General features: G+C 37.0%; 2 protein-coding genes across 2 annotated transcripts; one reads left to right on the plus strand and one right to left on the minus strand.

The window, feature by feature from the left end:
- Positions 1-229: 229 nt before the first annotated feature.
- LOC106157198 (uncharacterized) lies at positions 230-8,200 on the minus strand. Its single transcript, XM_086997304.1, has 8 exons — positions 8,107-8,200; positions 5,447-5,564; positions 4,547-4,724; positions 3,081-3,193; positions 2,459-2,588; positions 1,893-2,125; positions 1,356-1,548; positions 230-518 (listed from the first exon to the last, which is right to left on the minus strand). Exons 3-8 carry the CDS (start codon positions 4,713-4,715, stop codon positions 418-420), a joined length of 939 nt encoding a protein of 312 aa, XP_086853430.1. The 5' UTR covers positions 4,716-4,724; positions 5,447-5,564; positions 8,107-8,200; the 3' UTR covers positions 230-417.
- On the plus strand, positions 8,074-14,637 carry LOC106157200 (DBH-like monooxygenase protein 1). Its single transcript, XM_086997300.1, has 12 exons — positions 8,074-8,393; positions 9,176-9,322; positions 9,732-9,911; positions 10,231-10,314; positions 10,688-10,873; positions 11,124-11,226; positions 11,466-11,632; positions 11,962-12,150; positions 12,437-12,496; positions 12,986-13,113; positions 13,442-13,586; positions 14,005-14,637. The coding sequence occupies exons 1-12, from the start codon at positions 8,121-8,123 to the stop codon at positions 14,092-14,094; spliced, it is 1,752 nt and encodes a 583-aa protein (XP_086853426.1). The 5' UTR covers positions 8,074-8,120; the 3' UTR covers positions 14,095-14,637.
- Positions 14,638-15,020: the final 383 nt, after the last annotated feature.

A 15,020-nucleotide genomic window follows, 5' to 3' on the forward strand; every position in this document is an offset into this window, starting at 1 on the left:
AGTATAAGTTGTGGGAATAATATTTGGGTTTATTTCCATGGCCAATTGACAGGATTTAGAGCACCTCCTATGTAAAATAGTATCAAAAGCAAGCTGGTGTGCTACCATAAATACTCGTAAAGTCTCCTATAATTTTCTTTTTCTTCATTTTCTTCTGCTGAAAACAAACTGTTCACTTGCACTTGTTGATAATAGATACGAGACCAAAGAGAAAACTAGAACCAAACCATAGATTTGTACATGAGTCATTTATCATGATAAATATTTATAACAGCTTTGTTGTTGGTACGCTTTTTATAGATATATAGATACTTTATTTACTTCGAATTTTTAGCTGAAGCACAAGAAGTAAAGAAAAGCATTTTTCTTTTTCACAGTGTCACATATCGATGGTAATTCATTATTTTCTAAAGTCATTTACTTTCCTCCGGTGAAATGGTCGACGACGGTGCCGGCGGCGTCTTTCCCAGTGTTGATCATACCGTGGATTGTGTGGTTCATGTTGTGGAAAGTTTGACCTGACGAAAAAAAATAAGAAAGACATAATTAACATATAACTAGTGCTGCCACAATATCAAACAAATAAGACATTTCGTTGTTGATTATTTCGTGAACTGCAAATGCTAAGTTTTGGAAATTCTGGCAAATAACAGAGATATAATTTATACCAACAGCTCGGTCATATAAGCGAAGAGATTAAACAAAATTCAGGTAATCGTTATATAGCAAGCACGTCTTTTCTGCATCAGCAAAATTATTGCCTTATATAACTTATCCCGTAAAAGGAACGCCCATCTAACAGCCGTGAACGTTTCGGAAGAGTTGGGGTCTTTTTCGTTTCACTAAGGTTATATTATTTCTCGAAACAAAATGAACATCCGTCGGCTCAGCTAAGGATGCAAGATATCATTTTGGCTTCTTAGGACCGATCCTCTTATCCATGGCCAGGATGCAACCTTAAAGGGATAATAACTCTTCGTGCGATATCTATATTTCACAATAAAAACATTGTGAACAACTCATAGAAATATAATATATTTTGTTTTACCACAAAAACGGCAGTTATAGATATTATTCTGATATCTGAGCTTGTCTTCAGATCACGTGACCTCCATTGATAGCTGTACTCAGGTTATAATCTCTTAAGAGATTTTAACAAAAAACCTAACTTTTTAGAAAAAAAACAGGGACTAACTTTGAATGTAAAAATGGATTCATTAACCATTGGTAAGTATGGGAAAATTGTTGTTCACTCTAGGAAAATTCATTTTTTGGCCAAAACGAAGAGTTATTATCCCTTTAACTGAACGGACGGGGTGTTGTCGCATTAAAATACTGGAATGGAAAAGTGATACCAAGGATCTCAGCGGCAGCAGCCTTAAGGGCAGTCAGGGCGTCTGTGCCGTGCTGAACCAAGAGATTGCCCTTGTCCTTCAAGTCCTGCACGTGACCGGACAGCTTGTCACTCAGGGTGTTCACGTGACCACTGACGGCGTTCCACAAGTTGCTGGCGTGGCCCTTCAGGGTCTGGTGGAGGGTCTTGGCGGCCTGGAAAGTGTGGCGGAAATAAGCTACATGTTGTTTTAGAAGAATTTGGAAGTCTGGTACATTCACATTCCTATGGCATTTGCCTTATTTTACTGATGTTTAGAAAAAATGTAATTATACCGCACTGTCTCAATGTGGTGCCCACGCAACTCATGGTTTTTATTTATTTATTTATTTATTTATTTATTTATTTATTTATTGCCTTTTGCAAATGTTTTCATATTTCAGTTCTGTTGGCATGGCTTTCGTCTAATATTTTCGAGTTAGTAAACAGTCACACACAAACACACACACAGTGACACACAAACAGATAGAGAGAGAGAACAAGATGACCGTTAACTCACGCTGACGACTGTGTCCACGTGTGGTTTAAAAGCTTCAGCAATTGCACTTCCGGCAGAGGCGGTGGCATTCTTGACACTTTCCCACAAGTCCTTGATGAAGCGTCTGCTCCTGATGCCAGACAGCACCTTCTGGGCTTCATTCTTCAGGTACTTCTCAACAAGACCCTGGAACACGCCGCTGAGGCCGGTGCTCATCTCACTCAGCTTCCCCTGGACTTTCTGTTCAAAGTCCTCTGAAAACGCATTTTGAAATGTGTAGGGACTGGCGTATTACATTACTACTAATTATATACTTCAGATCATTTCCTATTTTTTGACTCAGTCTACCAGTGATGTCGACCATTCTTCCTTGGGTGCCAAGCCGATGTAAAAATAAACACGTATAAAAACAGAGTGAATAATTACACGAACCAGGAGAAAAGCAATAAACACAGAACATTTTATAACGTTGTCATAACGATACCGTACCATAGGCCTACCATATTATAAGATTTTTTGATTACTTAAACGTTATGGTAACGTTATAATAAGCTTTGCGTTTGCAGGTACAGTGCATTAAAACTTACGGATAACCTTGTCAGCCTTTTTGTTCAGGGCGTCGAGACCCTCGCCAATGAAGGCGCCGGTGCTGACGGAGTCCGTGAGGGCCTGGAGCTCGGTGTGGGCCACCTCAACCAGGTCTTTCAAATCCTCAACCTGTAACATCACACCTCATTCGTACATTTTTATTTTGGAAATGACATATCAATTCATCGTTTTATTGAAACGCCAAGAAATTATGTTCATTTGTCTTTGTAATGGGTTTTATATTTCGTTGAGCGATTTTTAGTGTGTTCTTGAAAACATGGCTCAAATCAGCGAAACTTTTCTTCGGGGACTGGGTTATGTTTACATAAATATCTGTGAAATAGATTGCCCGTCTTTTAGATTTCTTCAAACGGAGAACTTGCAGAGTTTATCTATTTATTTAAAAGCTTGGTGGTCTTACAGTGAATACGTTTTTCCCTTTGCCTGTTTTTTCTTCGGCATTCGTATTCATCTTTACATTAAGGATGCTAAAGTATGATACATAGATATGTCCACAACCTTTGAGAAAATATAATTGCCGAGTTATTTGTTTTACCTTCAACGTTTAAAAAACAATTTTAAAAATAATAAAATTAGGGGAAAATAAACAGAGGCGTTTACCTTGCTGCCGAAGAAAGCCTTGGCTACTTCAATGGCGACGCTGCCATCCTTCAACAGTGCCTCAGAAGCGTCTTTCCCACTGTTCATTGCCTTCATCATGTCACTGATTATAACTGAAAAATATCATATATGTACCGAGTGAATGTTTGTGGATCCCTGATATATATTATTTATAAGATGTTTGACCAGACATATTGATTAACGACCCTTGATTTGAAGAAATTAGTTTTTTTTCGCAGTTTTTATCAAACGTTAACCTTTTAATCTTGTTAATTCGAAACCCAGTTAGTGCGATGGTAAGCAATGGACTGCAGGGAAACTCACCATTTTTGCATAATCTCACTTTGATGCCGAAGTATGCTCTTATAAACAATTAAAAATCGCAGGAAGTTACCCCTGCCGTATCTACAGCTCATTCTATCTTTAAGATAACACAAGAAATACAATGGATTTTTCCATCAATATTGTTTACATTTTAATTATTATTGTTAATTTCTGTCATCAATGTACAATCTATTCTACATCATACATGTCCAGTCAGGTTGTAAACTTTGAATTCGTTGTACTTTTGTAAATTGCCTTTTTTAGAATTTTTTAAATTAAAAAATTCTAATTTAATTAATTAATCAATTAATTTAAATAAATAATTAAATTAATTAATTAATTAAAATAAAAATTCTGTTTCGAAAAGAGATCGCACTCCACGGTGAGAGCCAATAAAGAGAAAACTTTACACAATTAAAAAATAAATGGAAAAAGACACATATTAAAGATTAAAGATTAGATTGATGGGTCCTAGCCCATATTGATCAATCCAACACGGCGTTGCATCATGACTACATTAAGCAAAAATGACCCCCTCCCCCCCAGTGGCCACCTGTTAAAATCGCACCAAGCCTTTCCACCTGTTACATTTGGTCGTGACAGTATTTAGATAAAGCTGAGCGTCATTTGGGATTAGATAACCCCCATCGTCGCCAAGCGTGAAGAGATGATCTTCGCGCATTTAACAACGTTCAATTTTATTACAAAATACTTTGATGAAGATGTATTAATTAGTCTTTTTGTCCAATGCTAAATTTAAAGCGTATCTAAGGTCCAGCTTAATTACATTATGAGGGAAGTTCTGGTAATAATTTAATATTTAAAAAAGCTTAATTGTTAAAATTTAAGACAGAAGTTTCAGATAAAACCTACTGTTTTAACCAAAGTTATAGAAACTTGTAAATGTATTTAAAGACAAGCTGTAGAAAATGACGGAAGGCCCATCTCACTATTTATCTTGATTTAGATAATTCAAATTAGTCATTTCTTGCTGTTAAATTAAACCAATGAGAATGGGTAACATGAAAGACATTTCATTATTAACAAACTTTTAATACATCATTCGTTAAAATATTTAACCTTTTGAAATACAAAGCCACGAAGTAAAATCTAAATAAACATGATATAAGATTGATACTTACGGGAGGCAGCAGACTCGATGTAGGATTCTCCCATCTTCTTCCCCTGCTCGAGGACATTCTTACCCTCCTCCTTGAGGCTCTTGACCAGGTCGCTGGCCTTAAGGACATCGTCAAAGATACTGGCGCTGGCCAGGGCCAGGCAGCACGCGAGAACGGCGAATACTTTCATGTTTGTTTGCTACCGAAACCAAAAAAAAAGTGATGAATAAACAATAAAAAAAGAAAAACAAATAAAAACAAAGATATGGATGCAACAATATGTAGCAATTTACACAGGAATCTGCCGTGTGAAAGTATGAATTTTTTTTTCACACTTTTCACATTTCGTATTTCTCCGTATTTTCCTTAGTTTTCATTCATGTGTTTATGAAAATAAGAGGTGTATTATTTCTTTAAATTTCTCCTGACTGGAATATGAACCGTTTTCTTTTTTTCAGTTCAATTTGTTTCTGTTCTGGTACAAAGATTATCATGACTTTGTACAATATTTTATGATAAAATAAACAACAACAAACAAATAATCTTTATATAATGGAAACATGTGCTAGCGATTAGATACAAACACAATATCATTATCTAAACACAATATCATTAAATATACGGTTATTGAGATAATTATGTTTTGTTCAAGTTTACGAAATATTATAAACCTTTAAGAGAAGTGCAATCGATGGAAGGCGTTGACAAAAAAATTGAACATGTATCTATACATCTATCCATTAAATCAATTAAAAATATGTTAAGCATTTGGTAACTTAGCTCACAAAAGTATAATGAGACTTTGGAGTTATGTAATCAAAATTTAACTAGATTAGGCAACCAGCACCGAAAAAAAAAATACAATAGTTTTCGAAAACTGTATCAAAGACATAAAGACATAATAGAGGTTTTGGTTCTTACCGTGGACTCTCCTCTTGTGTATAAAGACCGAGCTATAATCAACTGCGTCTTATATGGAGTTCCCCACCCCTCAGTAGACGTCACGAGGACCAACGAATCGTGGCAAGGAGTGTTACACCTGGAAAGTGTGTCATCTTCAAGGCATAAGCTGTTTCAAGTTTCATAATTTAGCTTCGGTTAATTCACAGCATGTCAATACCTAATTCTTAACGAGATCGTAAAATTGTTATTTCCAGTAAAGCATTGTTTTGACTTATATTGATATATTTCAAGAATGCTATATATACAGTCAATTTGAAATAGTTTCTAATAAACTTAAATTATCTTTGCTTAACGGTATGGTTTTGGGCAGATAGAAAACAGCTTCATTCCAATGTTGCATTTAAATCTGTGAGTGAAAAGGGATGCTATATTAATATAAAGCGATTCTGTGAAATTGCATTTGGAAAGTTTTTACCCTATCTGAACGAAAAATTATATTTTTATGGTCACTGCCTTGTAGAGGCTGTATCAACATGAATCAAATAGTTATCCTGTGAAAATCAATGACGAAGGCATACATCTATAGTCTAAATAATCTTTTTTTACAACTTGAACATTCAAGAAACTTTGACTATTCATGAAATTTTGTGTGAATATGAGTACGTGTTTTTAATGTTTACGAAGAAACCCGTCAAATTCAGGGGCGGATCCAGAGATATATTCTGACAGTCTTCCAAATTTTCTTTGTTGATCCATCCTTAATTTTTGACCGTCCTTCGACAGAAAAAATTAAATACCCGTCAATATAAACTTGAAAATCTGACCGTCTTCCGGAAGACCCAGAAGACGGCCTGAATCCGCCCCTGAAATTTTCTGAGTTATATGGCAAACCTGATAACAATATTCAGTGAAGTGAATTACTTGCTGTGTATGCAGACGAAGGATCAGGCGAATAATTGTTTAGAGTTATACATGTACGCACTGTGTTGTGATAAGTTTCGAAATGGTGTAACATGCCAAAACGGACACATGACCTCAATGTTTGCAATGGTGAGATAGGCATCACCTGCTATAAACCTATATCTTGACGCTTGCATAAGTCATCACGACAAGCCTTTTCTTGTGAGAATGAAGATATTGAATAAAATTCGACCCCGTGCCCATATGAGCAGTCGTGACGCCTTCGCTATCCTACATTTTAACACAAGGAGAAAATGTATTTGAGAAATTATAATTTTGTTAGGCTGTTAAATACGTTGGGGTGGCGGAGGCGAAAGAGAGGGGGATAGCAATGGCTCATGTAATAAGCAGGACACGCTTATCTATAAGACTTTTAGGGAAAGGCTGTTTGCATTTTAATGAAAATACTGACTTATAGAAATCCAGAAGAACTAATAATATCGGCTTTAGAGTGAAGAGCGATGGGCCGTCTAAATACTATCGAGAATGAGAAAGTGAGGCTAAGGATAGGCCTAACGAATTCTTATCTTCCAAGCAGTATTTGCTTACTCTGATGCATGCATAACATGAAATCTTTATAAGATATGTAAGAAGTGTAATTTCTACTTGATGTGTTTCATAAAAATGTGGATGCAAGTGTTGAGGAACATTAAATATTTAAGCAGATTTGGAACAGGGTTACACTAAAATTGTGAAATGAAAACATCAGGATTAATGTAAGTCAAAGGCCTTACACCCCTCTACATAGAATCCACGTCTCTCCAACATATGGATAATTTTCAAGTATATTTCCAATATTTAACCTCTCGATTGTCTCTTCAGATTTAATTATCATATTCACTAGTATGTTTGAGTTTACAAGCTAGAAACAGTCAAACAAATGTTTATTTACATCAAAACAACTCTGTCTCTTAAACGCACACCGCTATGAAGTAGAGGGGCATAAATCGTCAATTAACATTGGTTAAGAAAACACCCGTTGACGCATCATTTCAGTATAACCAGCTGGTCATTTGGCTCTACCAAAGTTACCCCATTCGCACATCATTTAGGACACCGATGACACAGATTCTTTTCTTTCTAACGAAATTAGATAAGAACAAACAAATAATTTATCATTTGCCGATGGGGCGACCACTTAGATAGGGAATTGGACTGACGTGAGTTTATAATGAATCTTAGCAGTCTTAGTAATAACCTATTAGATTTGAAAAACTGATAAATATACTTGATTGATACGATACATGGATAAAATTATTTCGGTACAAATATGAATAGCAATTGAAAAATATAAAATCTGATATTAAAGTATGTGCAATATATATAAAAACTAAATTTGAAAAATATTTCTGAAATCTTTTAGTTTGGAATGTAACCAAAATGTATATCAACATCTTTTTGATTAAAGTACCTCCCAGAAAAAAAAGCATACAACATTGTACTTGGATTTTAAAACAAAGTAAATAAATAAATAAATAAATAAATAAATAAATAAATAAATAAATAAATAACATGAAAAGAAATAAAATATTCTATACATTGGTTGAACCGCGAAAATGTTAATAGTTTTTACCCTAATTCCGCTCGGACTAGCACGTTCTGTAAATACAGAAATCACGAGGACAGCCAACTGGACACAGAGAGATCCGAGGTCATTAAATATGTATATACATTTATGTAGGTGTCCTTATATAACTACATCACATCTCATCACGTACAGACCCTCTGCAGAATGGGGAACGTGTCGGTCATCTCTGCCCTGGTTTGTCTTCTTGGGGCGTGTCACGTCTTGGACAGCGCCCCTGCTGGCGATGGCTTCACCCACAGCACGGTTCTAAGGGAGGGGGAATACTACCTCTGGTGGAAATATGATGAGCAGTATATAACGTTTAAAGCGCAGGCGAAAACTACAGGATACCTGGGGTTGGGGTTTTCTCCAAATGGCGGAATGGTTAACGCTGATATCATTATGGGCTGGGTGAAAGATGGAAAAGTGTTTCTGCAGGTAATTAAGTACATGTACTAGTATGATTATATACGCTCGGCTGTTACTTTGATCGTTTGTTGAACCTAAAACCCACCAAAAACGATATTTATTGTTGTATACTAGTCTAACAAAAAGAAAAAAATCTATCAAAATCTGTTAAGTATTTCTTATCGAATTTATTGAAAATCCCAATTGGCAGCCATACAAGTATAATTTTTAAGTTCTCTTGATTTCAGAACTCTGTTACATGTGTACAGTAGATTGTGATTTCCTTAAAGATGCATACAAAGTCAATTTTTTGTCCCAAAAACCAACCAAATGCCAGCATATAGTTTCAAGTAGTATAACTAAGAGAATTACCAAAAGGCATTGTTTAATTTTACCCGAAAATGATGTTTGAACAGATTTTTCTGCTGGCATTCTAAGCTGTATGTCAATGGGGCAGGAAAGTAGGTCACGGAAGTAGGTTAAATTTACAACCGAACATTTAAAGAAAGGAGCAGTCTAAAGGTCTTTTAAGGCAGATCAAGTGATCTATTCAGTTTATCCCTTGGCATGTCGAATTTATTTGAGTCATATAAGAATCTAGTAGAAGTGGTTTACATGTGTTACTGGGAATCAACGCTCCACCGATGCTCGGTTCGTATGTACCTTTAATCATTTTGGACAGAGTTTCTAAGAGTAAATTGCTGAAATATCATGTTTTATCTTTCGGCTTCAGAATCTAACTTTCATTTTTTTCTCTTTAATGTTTGTAGTTGTAAAACAGATATGTAAACGAACGTTATTCATACATTCAGGACAGATTCGCCACCCGATTTGGTCAGCCCGCCATTGACAACAAGCAGGATGTAGAGGTCGTTAGCGGAAGTGACAACGGAACTTTTACGACATTGGTGTTCAAAAGAAAGCTGGTTTCTTGCGATCCGGAGGATAGGACAATAGACGTAAGTTAAGTTTTGGAAATTATGTAGGACTAGAGTCCTATTTATTATTTAAACAGATGTTTCAAATAAATGTACCAGTAACCTAGTAACCTAGGTATATTTGACTGGTCATTTCAGAAGATGCGCTTTGTCTTGGCAAACGTGCTACATGCTTTTCAATTATATGCAGATCAATTGATTATTTAAATCAGTTTTTAATTTAGATGTTAAGGCATAAACGAATTTACTTTGAAGCTGCTAGGGAATAATTAGTTTAACAGCTTCAGTAGGCGCGCCAGACATCTAAGTCTCTTAAGCTGAAAGCAATTTAGCGAGAAACCCCTTGGAGATGGATCGATCGATCTATAAATGGGAACCCAGTCATAGATTTATGGGACCACAGTCTTAATTCATATTGAATGTTTTCTAGGAAAGCACCATACGTGTGATCTATTCGTACCGTGATGGTGACCCAGACACACCCACTGGGGTGTCATATCACGGGAACCAGAGAGGCACAAAGTCCATCCAGTTACTGTCCTCCCAGGCGTCCCAAAACAACCCAACCATGCCCAGTGACGCTGTCACACATGATCTATTGAATAACAAGGTTAGAAATAGATACTGACATAAAGTGACAATATTTGTGATTAAGGGACTTATACCTGTACCTGGAGGCTGTTATAATTAGAGTCTCCGTAACAAAAATTTACATTACTTACGAGGTATTTTATATTCTCTTGTATTGGGAATTTCCTTTCGTATGTCATCTGTTGTCAATAGATATTTATCCAATTGAAAACCATCTGGCAGTGTGATATTCTTTGTTTCTTTTACCACTATTAATACATAATCTTCGCATTATGGTACTTTTAATGTCAGTTTTCACGTTTTTTATATCTTAAATCCCTTAAATTTCTCGTTTTCAGGTTAAGGTCCCAGGTAAGGACACCACCTACTGGTGCCAGGGGTTCAAGGTGCCTAAAGCATCCAAGGTCCACCATATGATTAAGGTGCGTGTTTAATGATCTCACCAGGGTGATTAATGATCTCACCAGGCCACACTGCATGGTCATATTCTGTGCGACGATACAAATCACTGTCTTTTGGCGCTCGTGTATACTAGTAGTCACGATATAATGGCACATACCATGGAAACGTGCACACATGTACCATTTTACGTCCATATCATTATTTTTATTTTTATTAAATAAAACTGATACATATCGTACCATGTATTTTTATTATTTCAACCTTTTATTGATATAATTTTTTTGGCTCCCTGAAGTTCGAACCAGTCATCCAGCCCTGCCACATATCCAGTATTTATATCATTTGTCTTTTTATTCATTATTATTATTATTATTATTATTATGCTCTCTAAAGTACGAACCAGTCATCCAGCCTGGCCACGAAGCCTTGGTTCACCACATCTTGGTGTACGCATGCTACCACGACGTCCAGGATGCCGACCTGTACCACAACAGAGGAGTGGAGTGCTATTCTGGAAATATGCCACCGACTCTGAGGCAGTGCTTCAAACCGATCATAGCGTGGGCCATTGGAGGAGGGGTAGGCCTTTGTAACGTTTCTTTTACACCAGATGTTTTGGGAGTAAAACTTTTGTGAGAATGAAAGCCTATTGAAAATTCTTTTGGTCCCCATTCAGAATAGGGTACTAACTAGTCCGAGGGTCAAAATGGCCGACCCACTTGAATACTTCCATACGGGTCTATCTATTCAGTGTCTATTAGCGGATGGCAAGTTTTGTCATAGACAGTAATTTTTAACCATCTTTTACAATTATCCATGACAATTCTAGGCCTTTCACTACCCGGAACACGTGGGGTATCCTTTTGGAGACAAAGATAGTCCAACTTTCCTCATCATGGAAACTCATTATGATAATCCACAAGAAAGGTCAGGTAAGCTACGCCAAAGCTCAGCTCGCAACAATGTTTCCAAAATGACAACGAGGTTTTATTAACTCTCTGGAATGGAAAAAAGCAAATGTATCAATTCAGCATAACCACCACAATTGTACACTTCTGTGGGATAATTGGGATCAACCCAAATACTTGTTAATATATGTCAAATACTTATAGAGTTATTATATTAGCTAATCGATAATGAATATATGCTTATTCGATGTAACTATCCATAGATTACGTCGATTCTTCTGGAATTCGAGTGACAGTAATCCCCAGAAGACGGCAGTTCGACGCTGACGTCATCGAGGCCGGAGTCAGTGTTAATCACAATCACGTGATCCCTCCACATTACCCAGAGTTCTATTCATGGGGCCACTGTAACTCCCAGTGCCTTTCCAAGGTAAAGATCTCGAGTAAAATGCCCAATTCAAAATGAGCATTTGGTTTCATCCAGCAATCCGCCATCCAGCTTTTTCATTTCAACACCATTTGGTTGAAGTTTACTGCGCCAGTGTCACTGGTCTATTTACTACGTCACATTTGCGGGACCACAAGTCCCCAAAAATGAATGTGCGCCTGTGCTTGGTGCGGTAAAATTCAAACAAACTTACCGCAGAGTGTAGCGTTCGATAGTTTGGTAAAATCTCTTATCTTGGACAAAAAACACGTATTATTTGTCCCAGATCTGATATACATCTTATATATTATACATCTTATACGTCTTTTTAGGCTTTGGTCAGCCAGCCTTCAGGCATCAAAGTGTTCGGAACTATGCTTCATGGGCATCTGAAAACCACTGGGGTCCGAGTACGTCACTTCCGGAACGAGAAAGAGCTCCCTCTATTGACGTACGATGATCAGTACGATTTTAACTACCAAGAAGCGAGACACATGAAGAGCGAACGCGTTATTAAATCGGTAATTGTTTGCTCATGTGAGAAAAACTGATTAACTCAGCAGTAACACTTTTACCCTAGATTTGTTCTTTTGACATGAGTTCGCTGAAAACTACAAGGATAACTTGAAATAACTACAAGAATAACACACGCATGATGCTTTTTTCAAACCCATATACTATAGTCCTTGTACTTAAATTTCTATCTCACGGGATTGTGAGTACTACATTGTCTATATTTTCTGATCATATCTTCTATTTTCAAAGCAAAATAAAAACACATATTATCTTATGTGATTTCTAAACCAGGGCGACTCAATACTGGTGCAGTGCCGATATAAAACCACGGATGAAACAGACATCACATACGTAAGTAGTGTGGACCCATGATTGGTACAAACTCTACGAACTGCCTAACCTCTACCGGGGCCATGGGCCTTATTTGATTACGTTTTCCTCATCTGGAAGAGAAAGATTATATTGAAGACTGGGGAATGGACTTTGAAAATAAAACTTATGTAAAATAGACTTGTTTATAGTCTTACATCGTTCAGTATTAGGCTTCGTTCACATGCAATGTCTATTTTCTAAATTCTATTTTCTATTCGCGCTATCTTATGATCACGGTCTGTGCACTGAATATCCCGCCGCGTAATTACTGGCAGTGCGAGCCAGTTACTTATAGTAACTTATAGTAACTGGCTCGCGCTGCCAGTAATTACGCGGCGGGATATTCAGTGCACAGACCGTGATCATAAGACATGCCGCAAATAGAAAATAGAATTTAGAAAATAGACATTGCATGTGAACGAAGCCTTAATTTAATATCATTATTTTAATATTATCATTTCATGGTAGGGAGGACTGACGACTAAAGAAGAGATGTGCCTGGCGTACCTGTTGTACTACCCGAAGATCTCCCTGAAAGGCTGCAAGTCCCAGAACAGGCAACAAGAACTGGGCCAAATCGCTAATGCTCTTACCACGTGAGTTGTTCAGTACACAAATAAAGCGCCTCTGCATGTATAACAAATTATTAATTTTCCTAGAAATTTAGTGGGAATGCCCTTAATCCCTCCAAACTGTTGACAAAATTGGGATCTTTAAACTTTGTCGAGTGTGCTTTCCAGTGTAAGCATATAATCACATTTTTGCTGCGAGAAATAAGATTTCATAGAACGCACCTTTAACGTTATTATTATTATTATTATTATTATTATTATCATTATTATCTAAACTGGATATCTAATAAATGTCATCAGCCTCTTGCACAGTGTTCTCTAACGGCATATTATGTGTCCATTGCCCACCCAGGCCAGCGAATTCAGGCAGCGGCAATTTCCATAGCCTTCTGGCACAGAAGGTGGACTGGACCGATCAGTCGACCCGGGAAACATTCCAGGAGCGAGTGCTCAGCGGGCGGCGCAGACACCAGTGTGAATACCACGATAAAACAGAAGTAAGTTTGCGCAGTGTTTGAATTGTGCCTGGGCCCGCGTGAAATATGTCCTATGTCAATTGTACGGTCGAAGAAAAGGAAATGTCACAAATTGCATCATGCACGGTTGTATAAATGTATTACGGTATACTGCCCTGTGAAACGTTGCACGGTCATCCTGGAAAATGAATTGGTAGTTGCGATAAGGGAATGTATTCATTGCATGTGCTCTAGTTATCCAAAACCCCGAAAACCAGCTCTCTAATGCATTTTTACCCAGGAAATTCCAATACCATGTTGGTAACAGCTTTCCTGTAGTTTAAAAACACTGATCTTAGGAATATGTTTCATTGTATTGTTTTTCGGTCTGTTGTACCAATGTACCAATGTTTATTATGTTTCGGTTAGAGGGTGAATTTTTTATCTTATTTCTTTTCAGTATTTAACTTTGCCAGCGCTTAAGAACGCTAAACCGTCGACAGGACCCGTGACCACCTGCTCCGTGAGCGGCGGGTCCCTCATAGGATAGTCCCTCCGCCCCTAGGGGTGTGACTCGACGCGGGTAGCTTTCAACTCTTTTTTCCTTCAGGCACAAATAACTAAATAACTAAATAAATGAATGAATAAATAATAATAATAATAATAATGTAATAATTATGATTACAGACTTCCTGTAATTTTAGTTTGTTTAACAGACTACTTTGTAATTTTTCCTGAATTTTTCTCACACTACCGGAAGAAGAGCATTTGACAGCCTAATGTTAAACGCGTTCAGCAGGGGGAAACGACTCCGTTCATTATTAGGAAAAAATTACACTTAAAATTTAGAAAACGCGTAACGTGTGTGCTCCCCATATCAACCCTCATAATTTTTTTCTTTGAATTCCTTTTTGGGGGTTCTGCAATCGAACCTGAACTCAAAGCCGATATACCACATGGGGGAAGAAGCGTGCCGTTTCAGGAATTCATTCATGCAATTGTATGCTCTTCTGGATATGAACATAAGATTTCTCCGATATGATCTTACTGAACAGTTGAACCGCTGCAATAAAACATTGAAAATAGCAAACAATCGTCAGTTTTTGTCTGCATTATGGAAGTGTCTCGCACGGACAAGTACGCACGCGCGCCCAAACACACAGGAAAACATTTTTCTTTACGTTCTCTGCAACTTCTACATTATGATAAAATTGCAAACTCATGCATACTGGTAAATGACGCACATTTGCCTTGAACTTTGTCTGCCAAAGAGAATTAACCTAGAATATCAACCTTGAGTGCGGGCGTCAGTTGAGAGCAAAAGAGAATTGAGGGAAAACGAATTAAGTGTCATTTGAAGCATCCCTTTCGGTCACTAGAATTTTAGTAATAATAATAATAATGATAATAATAATAATAATAATAATAATAATAATAATAACAAGGAGAAGAAGAAGAACGTATTCTTTAAACAAT

This window comes from Lingula anatina, chromosome 10 (assembly GCF_051362555.1).
Source record: "Lingula anatina isolate TDL-2025a chromosome 10, LinAna3.0, whole genome shotgun sequence".
Taxonomy (NCBI): Eukaryota; Metazoa; Brachiopoda; class Lingulata; order Lingulida; family Lingulidae; genus Lingula; species Lingula anatina.